Genomic DNA, 16,763 nt, shown 5'->3' with positions numbered 1-16,763 from the left:
TCCTCCCAAACTTTGTTAATAAAACATAATTTCTTGAACATGACAATGAGTTCACTAAACTCAAACGGCCTCCACAGTCACCAGACCTCAATCCAATGCACATTTGTGGAGGAACGGGAGATTCGCATCATGGATGTGCAGCTGATAAATCTGCAGCAACTGTGTGATGCTCTCATGTGGACCAAATTCTCTGAGGAATGTTTCCAGCACCTTTTTGAATCTGTGCCATGAAGAATTAAGGCAGTTCTGAAGGCAAAAGGGGTCCAACCCGGTACTAACAAGGTGAAGCTAATAAAGTGGCCGTTGAGTGTATAATATAAAATAATATAATATTTAGAGGAATCAAATGTCTAAGTACATTGTGGAAGCCAGTTTCCTCGCCAAAGTAAAAAACAAAAAAAGGGTAATTTTTAGAGAAATTCGAAAATAAAAAACAATTGTGATATATAATGTCGCAATTACAATAAGACCTGTTGTGCTTCTTTTGAAACAGTAAGTATTGTTGTTCTTACCTGCATAGTGATGTTAGAAGTGAGCGTAGGGTGACACTCCAGGTTCTCATCTCCACAACAACCAGCACAGCGGACCAATGGCACGCAGGCAGGGCTGAAAATGTGCTCCACCTCCCCAGGGTACTCCTGAACCACTTCCACAAGCTTCTCTATAGTGCGGCAGAAGCTTTTCCCCCAAACCTCCTGAAAGAGAATCACTGCGACAGACACAGAAATATGACACATTTAAAAGAGTGCTAGAACACACAAGAAGCAATCACTGAGCATTTATAAACAGTCATTGAGCAAACTATGATAGATAAGATAAGTACTTTTCACATAATCCATAATTAACCAATAATAATGTGCCTCATTAGACTAGAATCATATAGTTCTGAAAATGTCTACAAAATCTATCAAAATCTTCAAAATTCTGAACTTCTCACTCTGGTTGAACCAATTATAGTTTTATCTCAAGATACTTCTGTTCTTATTTCGCAAGGCAAATATACACAGTACATGACCCACATTTATATATGCAGAAATGTGCAACGAAATAGAAATGTTTGATTTACAAAATATCTGGGAAAGGCAACAAGAAAAATCTCGTGTGTGTGTGTGTGTGTGTGTGTGTGTGTGTGTGTGTGTGTGTGTGTGTGTGTGTGTGTGTGTGTGTGTGTGTGTGTGTGTGTGTGTGTGTGTGTGTGTGTGTCCTGTTTTCATTTATCAGGATTTCTCAAAAGAGAATGTCCTATGTGGTCTTGCAGAGAAATGGCTCTTTATTACAAATTTTGACTTTTTATTGCCATATTACTCTCATTAATGAGTAAGCCTCTCGCTTATATCTGAAATAGAGGCTATGAATATTTATTTGACAGTAAATTTGTTTAAAATACTGCCAAAAAGGTTCTACTAAATAAATAACATATGGCACATGAAAGGAATGTACAGTCCCCTTTTACAGTTCCTGAAAAGTATACATTTTTCATCTGTGTCTGATCCTCATAACCAAGACATAAATGTTAAACAGAGTAAGAAAGATGGGGAAAAAATATTTTTTTTTCAACTATACACTCTTAGGAAAAAAAGGTTCAATAGACTTATATATTCTTCACTCAGTTTTAAAGAACCTTCATTCCTAAAAAAGGTTTTATATTAAAATAAATGTTTTAAATGATTACATAATACTTCCATGTCTAATGGATTTTTAAACAAAGTTATACCCATAAAAAGTTCTATATATCAAGCACATGATGGAACCCTTTAAGGTTGTATATTGAACCTTTTCTTCTAAGAGCGTATCATCTAAACATATTTTGTAAAATTTAGCAAGTGTGGCAAGATAAACCAGTGTATCTGATGTATATGTATTTTATATGTTTTAAGTCATGAGCTGATTCTCTTACCTTTAGCAGTGATGTTTACATGTCCTAAGGAAGAACTCTGCTGCAAAAAAGTAAACAAAAAGACAGAGATTATATAATTGATACTCTATAAAGGCAATGATAAAAAAGTGTGAACACACTTCATTAATATACAACTTTTTCGAGAACATGTAATTTCGAGAACAGATTTGACAAAAATGATTTAATCTTCAGGTAAAGTTAAGATACAATGTAATATACTATGCTTTTCCATTCCATAAAAGCAATAATCCCTGTGAAGCCGTGGTTTACAGTAAATATGTAACAGCTCCGCAAAAACAATTCCTATTAGCTGTTATAAATTCACTGTAAACCCCGGCTTCTCAGTGCCCCCATTGCTTTTATAAACCAGTATTAATTCCTTGTTGGTTCAAGCTGGTTATGTTGGTTAGAGCTGTTATAGTGTTGGTCTAGTCATGCTTTTCTCAGGTAAAACTGAGCTGGTGTATCTGGTCCACCTGCACTCCCACTTCCCATGCTGGCGACAAGCAACCAGCATCCCATACTGGTCCCTGCATGAAAAATTATGCTGGTGACCAGAAATGCTGGATTTTTCACTGACTTAAATGACAGGGCCTTTAAACAACAGCCCTCTCTGGTGGCAAGAAACAATAATGCATGTTTCCTCAACTGTGTTTTTGCAGGGCATTTACTCAGGGAAAGTCTTTCTAATGTGTGCCAGGACAACAAGCTGAGCCATATTATATTCCTGTTAGTGTGTGTCTGTTCAAGTTCAAAATCTGCTTCCTGAAGTATAAGATTTAGCTATTTATTTTCCCATTAGTCCATCTCCCTCTGCGGTTATTTTCAATTGAGCCTATGATAAACAGCATGCCTTTTTTTTTCTATCAGCCAGAAAAATGTAGGAATCGGTGTGGTTTTATGTCAGTGCCTTGAAGGAAACAGCATGCGATACTTTGGGATGGGAGATATGGGGAAACTATAAAACAGTGGTAGAGAATTAAATTAAAGTCTCCAAATCTTTTCTCTACAATATATTATGTTATATTGCATTTCTGTTTAATCTATAAACTATTGCATTGAGAAAAGAAAAAAAAAAGTGTTTACGCTTCAAGTAGTCAACTTGAAAAGGGAAGTTGTCAATTTAACAACAGACAATTCTGAAATTTGAGTTATCTCAAGTTCAATCCAGGGAAGTTAATTCTGGTGCTTGTTTACAGTGAAATATTGCTACAGGCTCTTTGCACAACTTTGTAGCCAGTTAATTTTAGCCTATATAAAGGAGAAAAAAGTCTCGATTACATATGGTAACCCTTGTTCCCTGAAGGAGGGAACGGAGATGCCACGTCGAGACTGACGAATAGGAATCTCGCTAGAGAGGCCGATCTACTTCGAGTGAAACTAAACGAGCCAATGCACATTGGCATGCAATCATTTGAATCAGCTGTTCAGCCATGCAGCGCAGGTATATAATGAGCAGAAGGTGCGATGGCACATCAGTTTTTTGGGAGCCGAGCCTGATAAGCTGCCCGCCCCAGCGGGCGGCAGCAGATGTGGTGACAGGACGGGACACATCGAGACCTACGAATAGGAATCCCCACCAAAGGGCCACAGCTGCTGCACCCCATCCAGCGCCCTGTGCAAGCCTCTACTCCTTCTTGCCTAGAAGGGCAATATAAGAGGGCTTACACAGAGTATGCCTGTCACTGTTGTTCCGTGATAACCCACACAATGAGATTTTTGGATAACACTGTGAAACCAGAGCGCGAACGGGACAGAGCAGGGGCATCGCTTGCAGGTTCACCACCTGGTTCCTGAAGGGAGTGGTAGGAACTCCAACTCGACACAGAGAAAAGAGATCCTTTGCACAGGGGAGAGTTTGCTCTTTTCCCAGTTGACCTGAAGACCCAACTGCCTGAAGTGCCTGAGCACGAGGCCCCTTTGTTCACATAACTGATCTCGAGAGTGTGCTATATGAGCCAGTCGTCGAGATAGTTGAGGATGCGAACACCCAGTTCTCTCATGGGAACAAGGGCCCCCTCCGTGACTTTCGTGAAGATACAGGGAGACAGGGACAGCCCGAAGGGCAAGACCTCGTAGATTAAAGTACGCATCCTTCAGGTCGATCGCTGCAAACCGATCTCAGGGATGGATGCATTTGAAATGCTCTCTGCGTGAGCATTTTGAACGGTAGGTTGTGGAGACTCCGATTCACCCACCGCTTTTCTTGGGTTTCTGGCAATAAAAGGTGCCGTCCACCACGCCCCCGTGAGCTCCTCATGCACCTCCGGGAACAAAGGCACTGGGGTGGGTTGCTGAGAACCAGCGCGCGCCACCCCGAGATACCAATCATTCAGCCTCGCACAGTTCCACACAAGCCCAATCCTGTTGGCGGCCCAGGAAAGCATGGCCATTATCTCCGGGTCTGACTCGGGCACTGCTGCCACACCCAAAGGGGGCAGGGGCGTCGAATCGTCATCCCCAGAGAAGTCTGACCCACCCTCCGATGCAGCGATCGACAGCCGTTCATTGTGGGGAGCACTGAAGGAAATGACTGGTATACACCACGAGGATGGTCCAGCACGTTCCGTTGCTGGCTCTACTGGCTGCGGAGTGTGAGAGGGATGAGGGATCTTAGGGGGTTGGTTCCCCGAAGAAAGCACGCTCACCGTAATCCTCAGGTCTCCTGTGCCACCGCCTTCTGGGGAGGGTTGGATCGAGGAAGAGGCATTGGGAGCTCTGAGAAGGTCATCTTCCCACAATGGGTGCATGACTCATCCACGAACGCTGCAACACCGTGTTCGACGGCCAGACACACGAGGCAGCGTTCGTGACCATCCTGCGATCCCAGGTAACGACCGCATCCAGAAACACACAGATAAAATGTCATCTTTAAAAATACGCGTTCTATCTTTGTAAGCTCTTTTAGGGACTGCTCTCCTTGGTGCTGAAGCACGCTGGGGAACGGTCACAGCAAACACAGACAGGAATGTGCACCTGTCGTGCACTGTCTCTCTCACGTCGTTCGGTCTTACCAGCTGTAGAAACGCTCTTTGAGCGCTCTCACTGCACACCTTACTAGCTGTGAGAACAGCTTTTGTTTGCTCAATGAAAACTAAAACAAAAGAGAGAAAAGAGAGAGAGAGAGAGAGAGAGAGAGAGAGAGAGAGAGAGAGAGAGAGAGAGAGAGAGAGAGAGAGAGAGAGAGAGAGAGAGAGAGAGAGAGAGAGAGAAGTGAGAGAGAGAGAGAGAGAGAGAGAGAGAGAGAGAGAGAGAGAGAGAGAGAGAGAGAGAGAGAGAGAGAGAGAGAGATCACTCGCACTGCCGCGCTGTGTCGCCTGCACCAATGTGGAGAGGTCCCAAAAAGCTTGCTCGTAGTTTACAGTTCTGTAGACTTGAAGACAGCATTGAAGTGCACGGCTCCAATTGCACCTGCTGATCATTATATACCTGCGCTGCATGGCTGAACAGCAGATGCAAATGACTGCACGCCAATGTGCATTGGCTCGTTTAGTTTCACTTAAAGTAGATTGGCTTCTCTAGCAAGATTCCTATTCGTCGGTCTTGACGTGGCGTCGACTGACCGACTGAAGAGGAACTAGAGTTATGATTAGGCAATAAAAAGGATCTGAACACTTCACAGAGTTATTCACAGAGTTTAAAGGCCTAGTAGGTCAAAGCTTTCAGCCACCACGGCAAGACTAGTTGTGAAAGTGAAAGTGAAATCCTGCGGGGTCAATGTGATTACTGTTTTTGCCATTTTTTTTTCTAAAACGAGGGAATTTACAGAGACATTTACAGTAAAGATTAAGTACTTCCATTAACCCTATGCTATATATATACACAGTTGGGAGTGCAGAACTTTCAACATCCTGTTCCCTATTAAAAATGTAGCTTTAACAGCTTAAAGGACCATTAATACAGAACTCAATTTTTGTTATTAAAAATGCGAGATGCAGAGCAATGGAGATGCTCTCGAGATGCTCATATGATAGGAATTTGAGCGTCACCAGAATAATGTATCATGCGAGATGCTGCAAAAGACACGAGACACGCTTTAAACACGCCTGTTTAGCATGATTACATATAAAACAATGGAAAATTAGTGCAGTGCAATGCGAAAATGCTAAGAATCCAAGCAACTCGGCTAATGGAACATTTTAATTATGGATTATAATGGATTTAAAAAACGTTAGCACAAAAACATTATACATCATTCATGGAACATTTGTGACAACATGATTCTCCAATAAGCAGAAACGTATCACATGAAAATATGTGTTGAAGCATTCCGCATTAGATGGAATAATTTTTCTTTTGTGAATAATTTTAAGTATTGATTGAAATATAAATGTATTTATAATTAACACTGCTTTTGACTTTTTCTTCCATCTTATATAATAATGACATAATGTTTTACACTGAGCTTGTCATAGTGCATTCTGGGATTTCCTGGATAAAGCCTTTTGTCTTAATTAAGCTTATATATCATATAGTTGCTGCCTACTCTGGAATATGCTTATATTGCCTTAAATGCTGTCTAGTTAGGCAGTGCGAGTTCAGTGACAGTGAGGGATAAAGGCAGGTCTATTCACAGGCAGGTCTTTCAGACATGAGAAGGCAGGCTCTTGGCATCTCCATGCTCCTTTGGTCTTGAACAGAAGAGCAAGGTTCACAAATACTTGGCACGTTGACTCAGCTATGCGAGGGACCTCACGTAGCACCTCTTTGTCCGTGTGTGTGTAACCAGATGGGCTGCATGAAAGTAAAGTACTCATGAAGGATCTATACTGGTCATAAATACTGAAAGGGAATGTTATAGAGTGTCACCACTGGGAACGTACACAAGATCAATGCTTAAAGGTATACAGTAGTGTGTAATTTTGGAACCATTAGCAACACCGAACACTAAGCAGAGAGAGAGGAAGTTTAAATTTCAATCTCTTTTCTCTTTCATTAGTTAGTAAATCACAAAGCTAATGAACAGTGTAGATTACTTTTTACTGTCATATTGCATAATATTTGTCACTTTCAGTATTTTTATTAAGTGGTCATTTTTCTGTACTCAATTGTAACTTGTCACCATTATGGTGTTATGTGTGGTAAGTGTTGACATCCACCTGTGTGTAATATTTAAATGGATTCTTGGTCTGTTCAGATTATTTTGATGAGGCCATGTCAGTACCTTATGCCATTAATGCTACTGACAGGACAGACTGCCCTGGAACACACTGTGGTGTGGGAGGATAAAGACACACTGTAAATTATGGTTCTAAGTACTAACTCTCTTGGAATAAGTAAGTAAAAACAACAAAATGAGACGAGTGCAGGCTAGTTTTACATCATTTAAGTTAATAAAGTAAATAAAACCACCTTTAAATCAATCAATCAATCAATCAATCAATCAATCTGTCTGTCTGTCTGTCTGTCAATCTGCCCGTGAATTCATTTCTCTACCATAAGCATTTGATGGCGCCTGGCACTTTGGAGAGGTGTTCTCTTCACAGATGAATTCCGGTTTTCACTGTACAGGGCAGATGGCGTCGTGTGGGTGAGCGGTGTGTTGATGTCAACGTTGTGGATCGAGTGGCCCATGGTGGCGGTGGGGTTATGGTATGGGCAGGCGTATGTTATGGACAACGAACACAGGTGCATTTTATTGATGGCATTTTGAATGCACATAGATACTGTGACGAGATCCTGAGGCCCAGTGCCATTCATCCACGACCATCACCTCATGTTGAAGCATGATAATGCACGGCCCCATGTTGCAAGGATCTGTACACAATTCCTGGAAGCTGAAAACATCCCAGTTCTTGCATGGCCAGCATACTCACCGGACATGTCACCCATTGAGCATGTTTGGGATGCTCTGGATCGGCGTATACAACAGCGTGTTCCAGGTCCTGCCAATATCCAGCAACTTCATACAGCCATTGAAGAGGAGTGGACCAACATTTCACTGTCAACAATCAACAATCAACTCAATGCGAAGGAGATGCGTTGCACTGCGTGAGGCAAATGGTGGTCACACCAGATACGGACTGGTTTTCGGACTCTCTCTCTCTCTCTCTCTCTCTCTCTCTCTCTCTCTCTCTCTCTCTCTCTCTATCTATCTATCTATCTATCTATGACTTTGTGCATATGAACAGACTGATTTGAACTTCAGGGTCTCCTACAAGTAGAAACATCAGGTTTAATAACTCCGATCTTGCGGTCCAGAGGATGCGAGGCAGGAAGTTTTGAGAAAAATAGGAAAGCAAACAAAATGGTAACCAAACATTTCTGCAGACTTTTGGCTCCTCTTAAAAATGTGGATTATGATAGAAACTGAGGGCATTACAAATGCAAATAGGAAAATATGAGAGGCTGTTTGGGAAAATGTGCTGGCTCCAGTGATGGAGGATTATATTGAAATTCTAGAGGTTCTGATGTCCTCTGTTACTAACACTGTGAACGGTCTTGTGAGTTTCCAGAAATGAGTCTTCTTTCCTTGAATAATTTGACTCAGGACTGGTTAAAGAAGTAAAAAAATGTTTTATGTTAAAATCTATTCTGCTATCCCAGCTTATTTTGCAGAGACAAGTATATTTAAGCAATCAATTCGATTTATAAATCGTGCTATCGTTTTCACTTCCAACTGTAACTCCGCTCAGGTCAGAACCGTCTAGGATAAAAACCTGTCTCTTAAATATTAATCCACAGTGACCTGAAGTCATGCAGAAAAAGTATCCTTCCATCCTGTCTTTTCCAATTGATCCATCAGTGTGGGAGAGGGCTGGCCTTCTTCGACAGGAAGAATCTGAGTAAACTGAAAATGAGACTTCAAGCAGACACAAAGTCTATGGGAACATTTACTTCAACATCACAAATTACAACAAAAAATCTATAAAACTGGTGCCAGACTGCACGCCTTTACTGGCAAAACTAAAGTGAGACAGGGTGGATCACTGGAATATTTTAATGATGCGTAATAACCACAAGTTCCTTTTATTTTTATTAATAAGAACAGAATCCTGTGATCATGGTTTCAAGCAGGCTTTCGCTTGAGGTTACATTAATTCAAACTTCACAGTAAAAGGCAGGGAAAAAAAGAATTTCTGCTATTTTCACAAATATTACCCAACAAAAACAATGCATGTGCTTCTTGCCCAGTGCAAATATGTCAAATCACAGTCCTGTATTACTCCAGCAAACAGCCTAATTTCAGACCAAATATTTGTGAATCAAATGCTATCCAGCTTTTGCAACCAATTTGTGATTTACATAATATTTGTTACAAAAAAAAAAAAAGATTTAGATTAAACTTTGTTCTTAAATTATAAGGCACTGTTTTAATTTAAATGTTTTTTCTTAGACTTTTAGATCTGTTCTAACATCCTGACTAAAATATTATTACTTGTATTAACATTATGGTAATATTTTATTGAAATTAAAGTAAGTAATAAACATATAATCTCACTATCCCTGGTAAAATGACTGTAATGTACAGAATCAAGTAACTTACTGCTTTTTAAAAAATGGGGGCAACAGACACTGATGTTTAATAAAACAATAATCGAAAGAAAAGAAACTACGCAAAGGAATATACTTCATCACAACTGTTTCAACTTAGCACACTAATCCAGAATATATAATAATAAACACATTATTACATTACTTCATGCTCAACATATCATTAGTCAGTGCGCATTAAAATCATACAATAAATTAATATTTGAATGTGCATGACTAATCCAAGTAGTCTAAAGCTACTGATCTGTTATATTTTTATTTTACGTCTTAAATTCCTTTGAATTTAAAATTCATGACTGATCAAAACATTATTTTTCAAACAAAGTTTAAAGTCGGTAAAAAAAAAAATTTATATGTATATATATAGAACAAAATTGTATAGACTTTTATAATAAAGAAATTTAAATAAAATGATAAATTAAATTAAATTAAATTAATGTCTGTTTGTAGATTAATGTCATTTTTTAGACCAAGTAGTCTAAATAAGTAAAGGAAAATATAAAGGAAATATATATGTATATATATTTCAGTTTACTTTCAGGTCAAAATGGACCCCAAAACAAAATATGTATAAATTTTGTTTAAATGGTTATATCTCTTATATTTTTTTATTTAAAAATATGAAAATATCCAACATATCCAAACATATCCAAAGTTAAATTTTCATACTAAACTATGGATTTTTAAAACAATGTTATGTACCTCTTCCGGGTCAAAATGGACCCGGATGCATTAGTTAATGAACATTTCTATAAAGTGTTTAGATTATTATTATTATTATTATTCAGATTCCAGTGAGCAAAATCCTGGAGGACAGCACAAACAATATTTCCTTGCTCAAAAACATCTCCACATAAACTCCCTTGAAATTGGCCAACCATGGATAATTGTGCTCCTTATTACAGTAAGCCCTGTTGTGGCTATGTAAATGGTAGCAAATTGCCTCCAGATGAGAGATTAAAGCCTACAGAGTGGATGACAGTCCCCTGAGTGCCAGTGAAGGAAGGACAGATCCATTTTTCCTGATTGTGATTGCGCCTCGTCCCCTGGGCCATAACCAGGCCCGTACAGGAAAGAGCCAGGGTCCCGTCACCACAACAACTCATGCTACTAACTGAGATGTCTGGAAGCATATGTGTGTTAATGAATGCATGAGGGGCTGCACCATATTTCATGAGGGTTTCATAGTTTATCCATAGTTCAGTAGAAGTTTCTTCATCTTATAGAAAATTCAAGCTAACAAGCCTGAGATTCCCAGATGAAATATTTGCTACAGCTGAATTAATGCACTATATTAATTCATGTATTAAATCTTGTGATACTTGCATTGATACGAAGCACAATTGTCAATGTTTTAAAAAGATGTCTAGAAAATTGCATTGGTAGTAAATTAATGTGGGCATAGAAAATCATTCCTACATACAATATGAGAGTAGGTTTATGCATGTTCTAACAACGGTTAAAAAAAAATACTTTGTGTTTTTTTTTTTTTACGTACAGATGTCAACGCTGTCAAACTGATCCCCGTTTACAAGGATCTGTGGAAACGACTAAAAACGCTGTATTATTTATGCCAGGCCAGTAGATGGCGATGTCACTTTTTAAAGAAATACTTCATGCCTATAGACTGAATATATAATACGCATGCACATGACGTCACTGTTTTCACAAATCGTCACGTTTTTTCGTAGTTTGCACGAAGATGATAGCGGTAAAAATTGGACTTTGAAACCTGTTTTCAAAAGTTTGCGTTTACAGGGCCCCAAAACGTTGTTGTTGTGTAAATGAACGAAAAATGCATTAAAAAGTTTTCCGTTTTAGTTGAAATTTTTATCGTGTAAACCCCCCCTAAAATGTTAACTGTTTTATCTGTATACAATAAAATGTACAAAAATATGAATGAGGTCACTGAATGTGTAACACCAATCTGTGAATTTTGCATCAACTTTTTTTTTCTGCAAGCTGAAATTTCCATATAAAATCCATATAAGAATAAGTGGAGCTATTTAAATGTAATCTAAATTTAAAACGACAAAATAAAATACTGTTACTGTGATAATAATTATTATTATTATTATTAATGTAATTGACATTAATAATTGTTTGATTTAAGGGTTTTGTATTATTCTTTAAATAAATTGTGTATTTTATTTAAAAAAATTATTGATTACAAACTATTAAAGTATAAATAGTTTTAATTTTAGTTGTATTATACATTTTAACATGTAAATGACATGTAAATGTCTTTACTATTGGTATGTATATATTTATACACATTGGTCAACAATATATATATATATATATATATATATTTTTTTTTTTTTTTTTTTTTTACTTAATTAAATTACCAATATAATTCATGGTCACATTACTTGTTATATTAAGCAATAAATACTACAATAATGAAGAAAAAGGAAGAAATTGTATAATATAAAGGCTCGAACACAAATATTATTTCTGTGAATTGTGTCTTCTTCCTCACCTATAGCATCTTAACTATTGTGCTGTAAAAACATACAATATAAACAATGATTCCTTGTGGCCATGATTCAATTGGGTATAGGGAAACTTCAGGAAGGTGTTGTTGTGTGCATGTTGACTCATGCTTTCTTTTAGTTCTACTCACACACAAAGGTGATCCCTGAGGAAATGAGTGGACATGTTTGTTGTAGCATGAGTAAAGTGTCCTGTGGAACCAGGTGTAAAGGACAACAGTCCTTTTTTTAAAACTGTTTTTTAACAGTTGCACACAGTCTAGATAAGATACAATGCAAGAAATGCAATCTGTTCTGAATGTGCTGTCACTAGAAACATTATAGGAGCAGCACTTATACTCATCAAATAATCTCCAGTGAAGGCAGTGCTGGAAGGCTGAGCGGGATCGGTGGACAGTGTCGGCTCAGGTGTTCACTCTGCCAGCAAGTCCGTCAGTGGAACTTGAATAAAAAGCTGCCACTCGTGTTCTGGAGGCAGAGGAAGCCTGAGCACACACAGATGGTCAGACTCAAGTATTATTTAGCTGTAAGTGTTGACGGAGAGGAAGCACCTGTGCGAGTCTCAGTGCTCATAACACACATGTTGTCGCTCCTGTCACTCTCTCAACTCTCATCCCTTATTTGGTGGGGTTTTCCTGACTCAGTTCTTCAGGCTTTTTTCCCTGCTGTATGTTTCTATGGTATGTGCTGTCTGAGTCACATCATCTCTTCTTTTTATCATGATTCTTTTTTTCCTTTTTTGTCAATTCTGGAGGATTTTCAATGATGTTGTCTTTTTAAACTTTTGATCATGACAATGAATTTTCAGCATCATTACTCCAGTCTTCAGTGTCATATGATCCTTCAGAAATCATTAATAATATGCTGATTTGGTGCTCAAGAAACATTTATAATTATTGTTATCATTGTTAAAAAAGTTGTGCTTAATAATATTTTTGTGGAAACCAAGATACATTTTTCCAAGCTTTAGGTTTAAAAGAACAGCATACATAACATACATCTTTTGTAACATTAATTAATTAATTGAATGCATCCCTGCTGAATAAAAGTATTAATTTCATTCCAAAAGTAATTGGTAGTGCATATATACAGTGTATAATTAGTTTGTTTTCTGTTTTGTGGACCAAACTTAATAAATAAATTACAATAATGATGAAAAAGGAAGAAATTATATAATATAAAGGCTCGGACACAAATATAATTTCTGTGAATTTTGTTTTCTTCCTCGCCTATGTTTTATATAGATTATATATATATATATATATATATATATATATATATATATATATATATATATATATATATATATATATAATTTAATACAGTTATTTGTAAAATATTGCAAATATTTAGATTAACTATGTCAGATATGTGATTATTTAATATAAACTTACTATCCATCTATCTGTCTATTCGTTCTCTGTTGAGAATTGAGATCACATAAAAGACATAAGTTATATAAAATGACTATGGTTACTGCAATATTTGAGTTCTCTGCACTGTTCTATGATGCTATTCCATTCCATACTGTAACACAGCCCATTCATTTAGTTGTGATTCAAGCACATTTATGAATCTGCCCTCCACATGGAATTAGTGGATCTGGGCAACATCACAAGTGCACTTAGAGGGAACGTTGCCAACAACACCTTCTGACATAAGGTCAGATGACCGAAATATCCAACAAAGCTGGTACGATCCTCACTTTTAAAAACAGACACCATGGTCATTCACTCTAACAGGAAGCTAGAAACTGTGAATTAACACAAAAGCCTGAAAAATATTCCAGCACCACTATCATGTCTAGAGGGACTGAGGTCTAAGGCAAACATGAAGAACACCAGAACATAAAGTCACATGAAGGGAGAAAGACAATGTACATGATGCAACGAGGAAGGAAATGAAAGCTGGCATGTCGCATGACCCCCCAAAAAAGAAAATGTATTAACACTTGGAGGAAAGACTATGGAAGTGCACACTGCAGATGACACCGGAGACAGGAAGGTTAAAAAAAAAAAAGACAGGAAAAGAAGAAAATAGATTGGCTGCAATAATAGCAATGAACGAATGAACCTGCACATTCGGTAAAGTAATTAAGGAATATGAGGTATAACTGTGGATGCATTTATCAGCATCAGTCACACTAACAACAAGGCTAAATACTTCAGCTGATTTACTAAACATTCAGGGACAACAAGAGGTTACAGACTTCTCAGAATCTGTAATAACCTACTTCTTAACTCTTTCCCCGCCACTGACTGACGTTTCCATCATTTATGACACAACATCCCTGCCATAGACCTTATTCACAACAGCGCCATCTTTGACTTTTAACAGGAATGAAAGCTTAACTGATAGATAGACTATCTCTTCAGAAGGTTGTACTGTTATTTAATGTATTTCTGGATTTTTCTGCTGATGAAACACTGCAAAATTATCTTTCCAAGAAGTTTCAGTAGACAAAAAACTCCCGACAACATGAGCTGTGGAAAGTAAGAAGTGATCTAAGAGCTTTATACCATTTTTTTACAGTGGATGCCATTGAAACATGGCAAGTCTATCCCTCACAGCCTTGCTTTCATTTCAGTTGTGGAGCTGCTCTGAATAAGGTCTATTGACGGAATTTTGAATCCGGCTTTCCATGTTTTTCACTGTTATACGGTAGGGGGCGCTATTACGCATCTACTGATAGAGTGCAGAATCTCCAGATCAAACCACAGGTGAAGAAGAAGCAGAACCAAGCAATAGAAGCAGTGCTTATGCACATATAAGCAAACGCAATCATCAAACATTAAACAGCATACAGTAAATCAAAACTGCCTAATATTAGGGTTAGTTCACCCAAAAATTTAAATGCTGTCATTAATTACTCATCCTCATGTTGTTCCAAACCCATAAGACTTTCGTTCATCTTCAGAACACAAATGAAGATCTTTTTGATGAAATCTGAGAGCATTCTATCCCACCATTGACAGCTACGCAACTACCACTTTGACATTTCAAAAAGATTGTAAAGAGATCGTAAAACTAATCCATATGAATTGAGCAGTTTGGTCAAAATTTTCTGAAGAGACTCAATCACTTTATATGATGAACAGATTGAATTTAGGCTTTTATTCACATAAACATTCATCAGCGAACATAAACAGAAGCTCAACCGAACCTGCTTGATGCACGAGAACAACCCTCTTGCAGAAGCTAAATGTATTGTGTAACAAGGGAAAGAACCTCTTCTCACACGTCAAGCAAACATGCTTGAGCTTCCGTTTAGCAGATCTGGTTTGTGCGTTGATGAATGCTTATATGTGAATAAAAGTATAATTTAAATCTGTTCATATAAAGCGATCGAGTCTCTTTGGACTAAACCACTCAATTCATATGGATAATAGTTCTACGATCTCTTTATGAACTTTTTGAAGCGTCAAAGTGGTAGTTGCATAGCTGTCAATGGAAGTATAGAAGTCTCTCAGATTTCATTAAAAATCTTTTGAAGTGTTCGAAGATGACTGAAAGTCTTACAGGCTTGGTACGACATGACGGCGAGTAAATGATGACAGAATTTTAATTTTTTATTTAATTTTAACAACTAAACCTTTAAATATACGATGGCCGAGAGAGCTCAACTCGCAACAGAAGAAAACAGATGAAACCAGAAAAAACACCAGCAAAATAAAAAAATCTTCATCAGTTTGACAACACATGTGCTGCAAATACTCACAATGCAACCAAATACAGAAACACACAGCAAATACTCACAATGCAACCAAATACAGAAACACACTGCAAATACTCACAATGCAACCAAAACAGAAACACACTGCAAATATTCACAATGCAACCAAATACAGAAACGCGCTGCAAATATTCACAATGCAACCAAATACAGAAACGCGCTGCAAAAAGCACAGACCACAGTGGAAATGTGTCAAGGGGACCCCAACAAGTGTCAAACCTGACGGGGACGTGCTTATTGTTTGTCATATGACTTGAATGGTGAGCTTTATGTTTATTTTAAAATCCTAACCATATGTACGTTGTGAGTATTAGCAGCACATTTCAGTATTTGGTTATGTTGTGAGTATTTGCAGTGCGTTTCTCGGGCACCGTATAAATAGGTGAGGTAGCCCTTTAAACCTCAGCTTCCATTACAGACACATCATCATGGGTGACACGTAAGCTCATGCTGAGGACAGCACATACAACAATGACACATGGAAGAATTTCTCCCAGTGCCTGACTCAACATATTTCGGGAACACTACGCCCGACACGAGAGGACAAGGAGAAGACATTTATAAATGGTCTTCTCAACCACATGGCCAATATTTACTTTCTCATTCTGTTTGCTTTTCTCCAGAAATGGTTAACAGTGGCAGGGCAGATGAGACAGGCGGGACGGGCGAGACAGGCAGCACAAAGGAGACATCTCTCTCTAGAGAAGAAGAAAAAATGCATGGGAGGGAGCTCACATTATTCAGCACAGACTCTGTCCTAGTCCATTGGGAATTGCATTTCATTCCACCCAGGGGCAAAAAGTGATCTGAATGCACTGCACTGCACCAGTTAGCACTAGATGGCCAGTCTGCTAAGAAACAGGTTAAATAAAGATCCAGTATCAGCATCAAAATACCTTCAAGTAAAACTAAAAGGTGTTAAGCCCTTGGTCTTATCCAAACAGGAAAGTGTCCTCATGTGTGTGCATTGGTTAATGTATAATCACAAACTGAAAACTAATGCTTTATATGTATGCACTGGAAGAGCGCAGCTGGAATACCGGGATAACTGAGACATTTTTGGTGTATTGACCAATTTTCTCCATCAAGTAAGCTTGCACAAGTAAACCATTTAAATGTTATTTCATGCTCAATCCACTGAATT

General features: G+C 38.1%; 1 protein-coding gene across 2 annotated transcripts in view; it reads right to left on the bottom strand.

Moving 5' to 3' along the window:
* The window catches only part of pgfb (placental growth factor b), a 30,677-nt gene that overhangs the window by 6,332 nt on the left and 7,582 nt on the right, over nt 1-16,763 (bottom strand). The window contains exons 2-3 of one of the 2 annotated variants that reach the window (XM_077238446.1): nt 1,898-1,937; nt 513-709 (exon numbers count right to left, since the gene is read on the bottom strand). In XM_077238446.1, the coding sequence (XP_077094561.1) occupies nt 513-709; nt 1,898-1,937 (237 nt within the window). The remainder of the gene's footprint in view (nt 1-512; nt 710-1,897; nt 1,938-16,763) is intronic. The other variant, XM_077238447.1, reaches the window with a different exon arrangement.

This window comes from Siphateles boraxobius, unplaced genomic scaffold (genome assembly GCF_051911475.1).
Source record: "Siphateles boraxobius isolate OS27281-9 unplaced genomic scaffold, OSU_SipBor_1 22, whole genome shotgun sequence".
NCBI classification, from domain to species: domain Eukaryota; kingdom Metazoa; phylum Chordata; class Actinopteri; order Cypriniformes; family Leuciscidae; genus Siphateles; species Siphateles boraxobius.
Note: the sequence above shows the minus strand (reverse complement) of the source record. Positions and strands in the feature narration are given on the sequence as shown.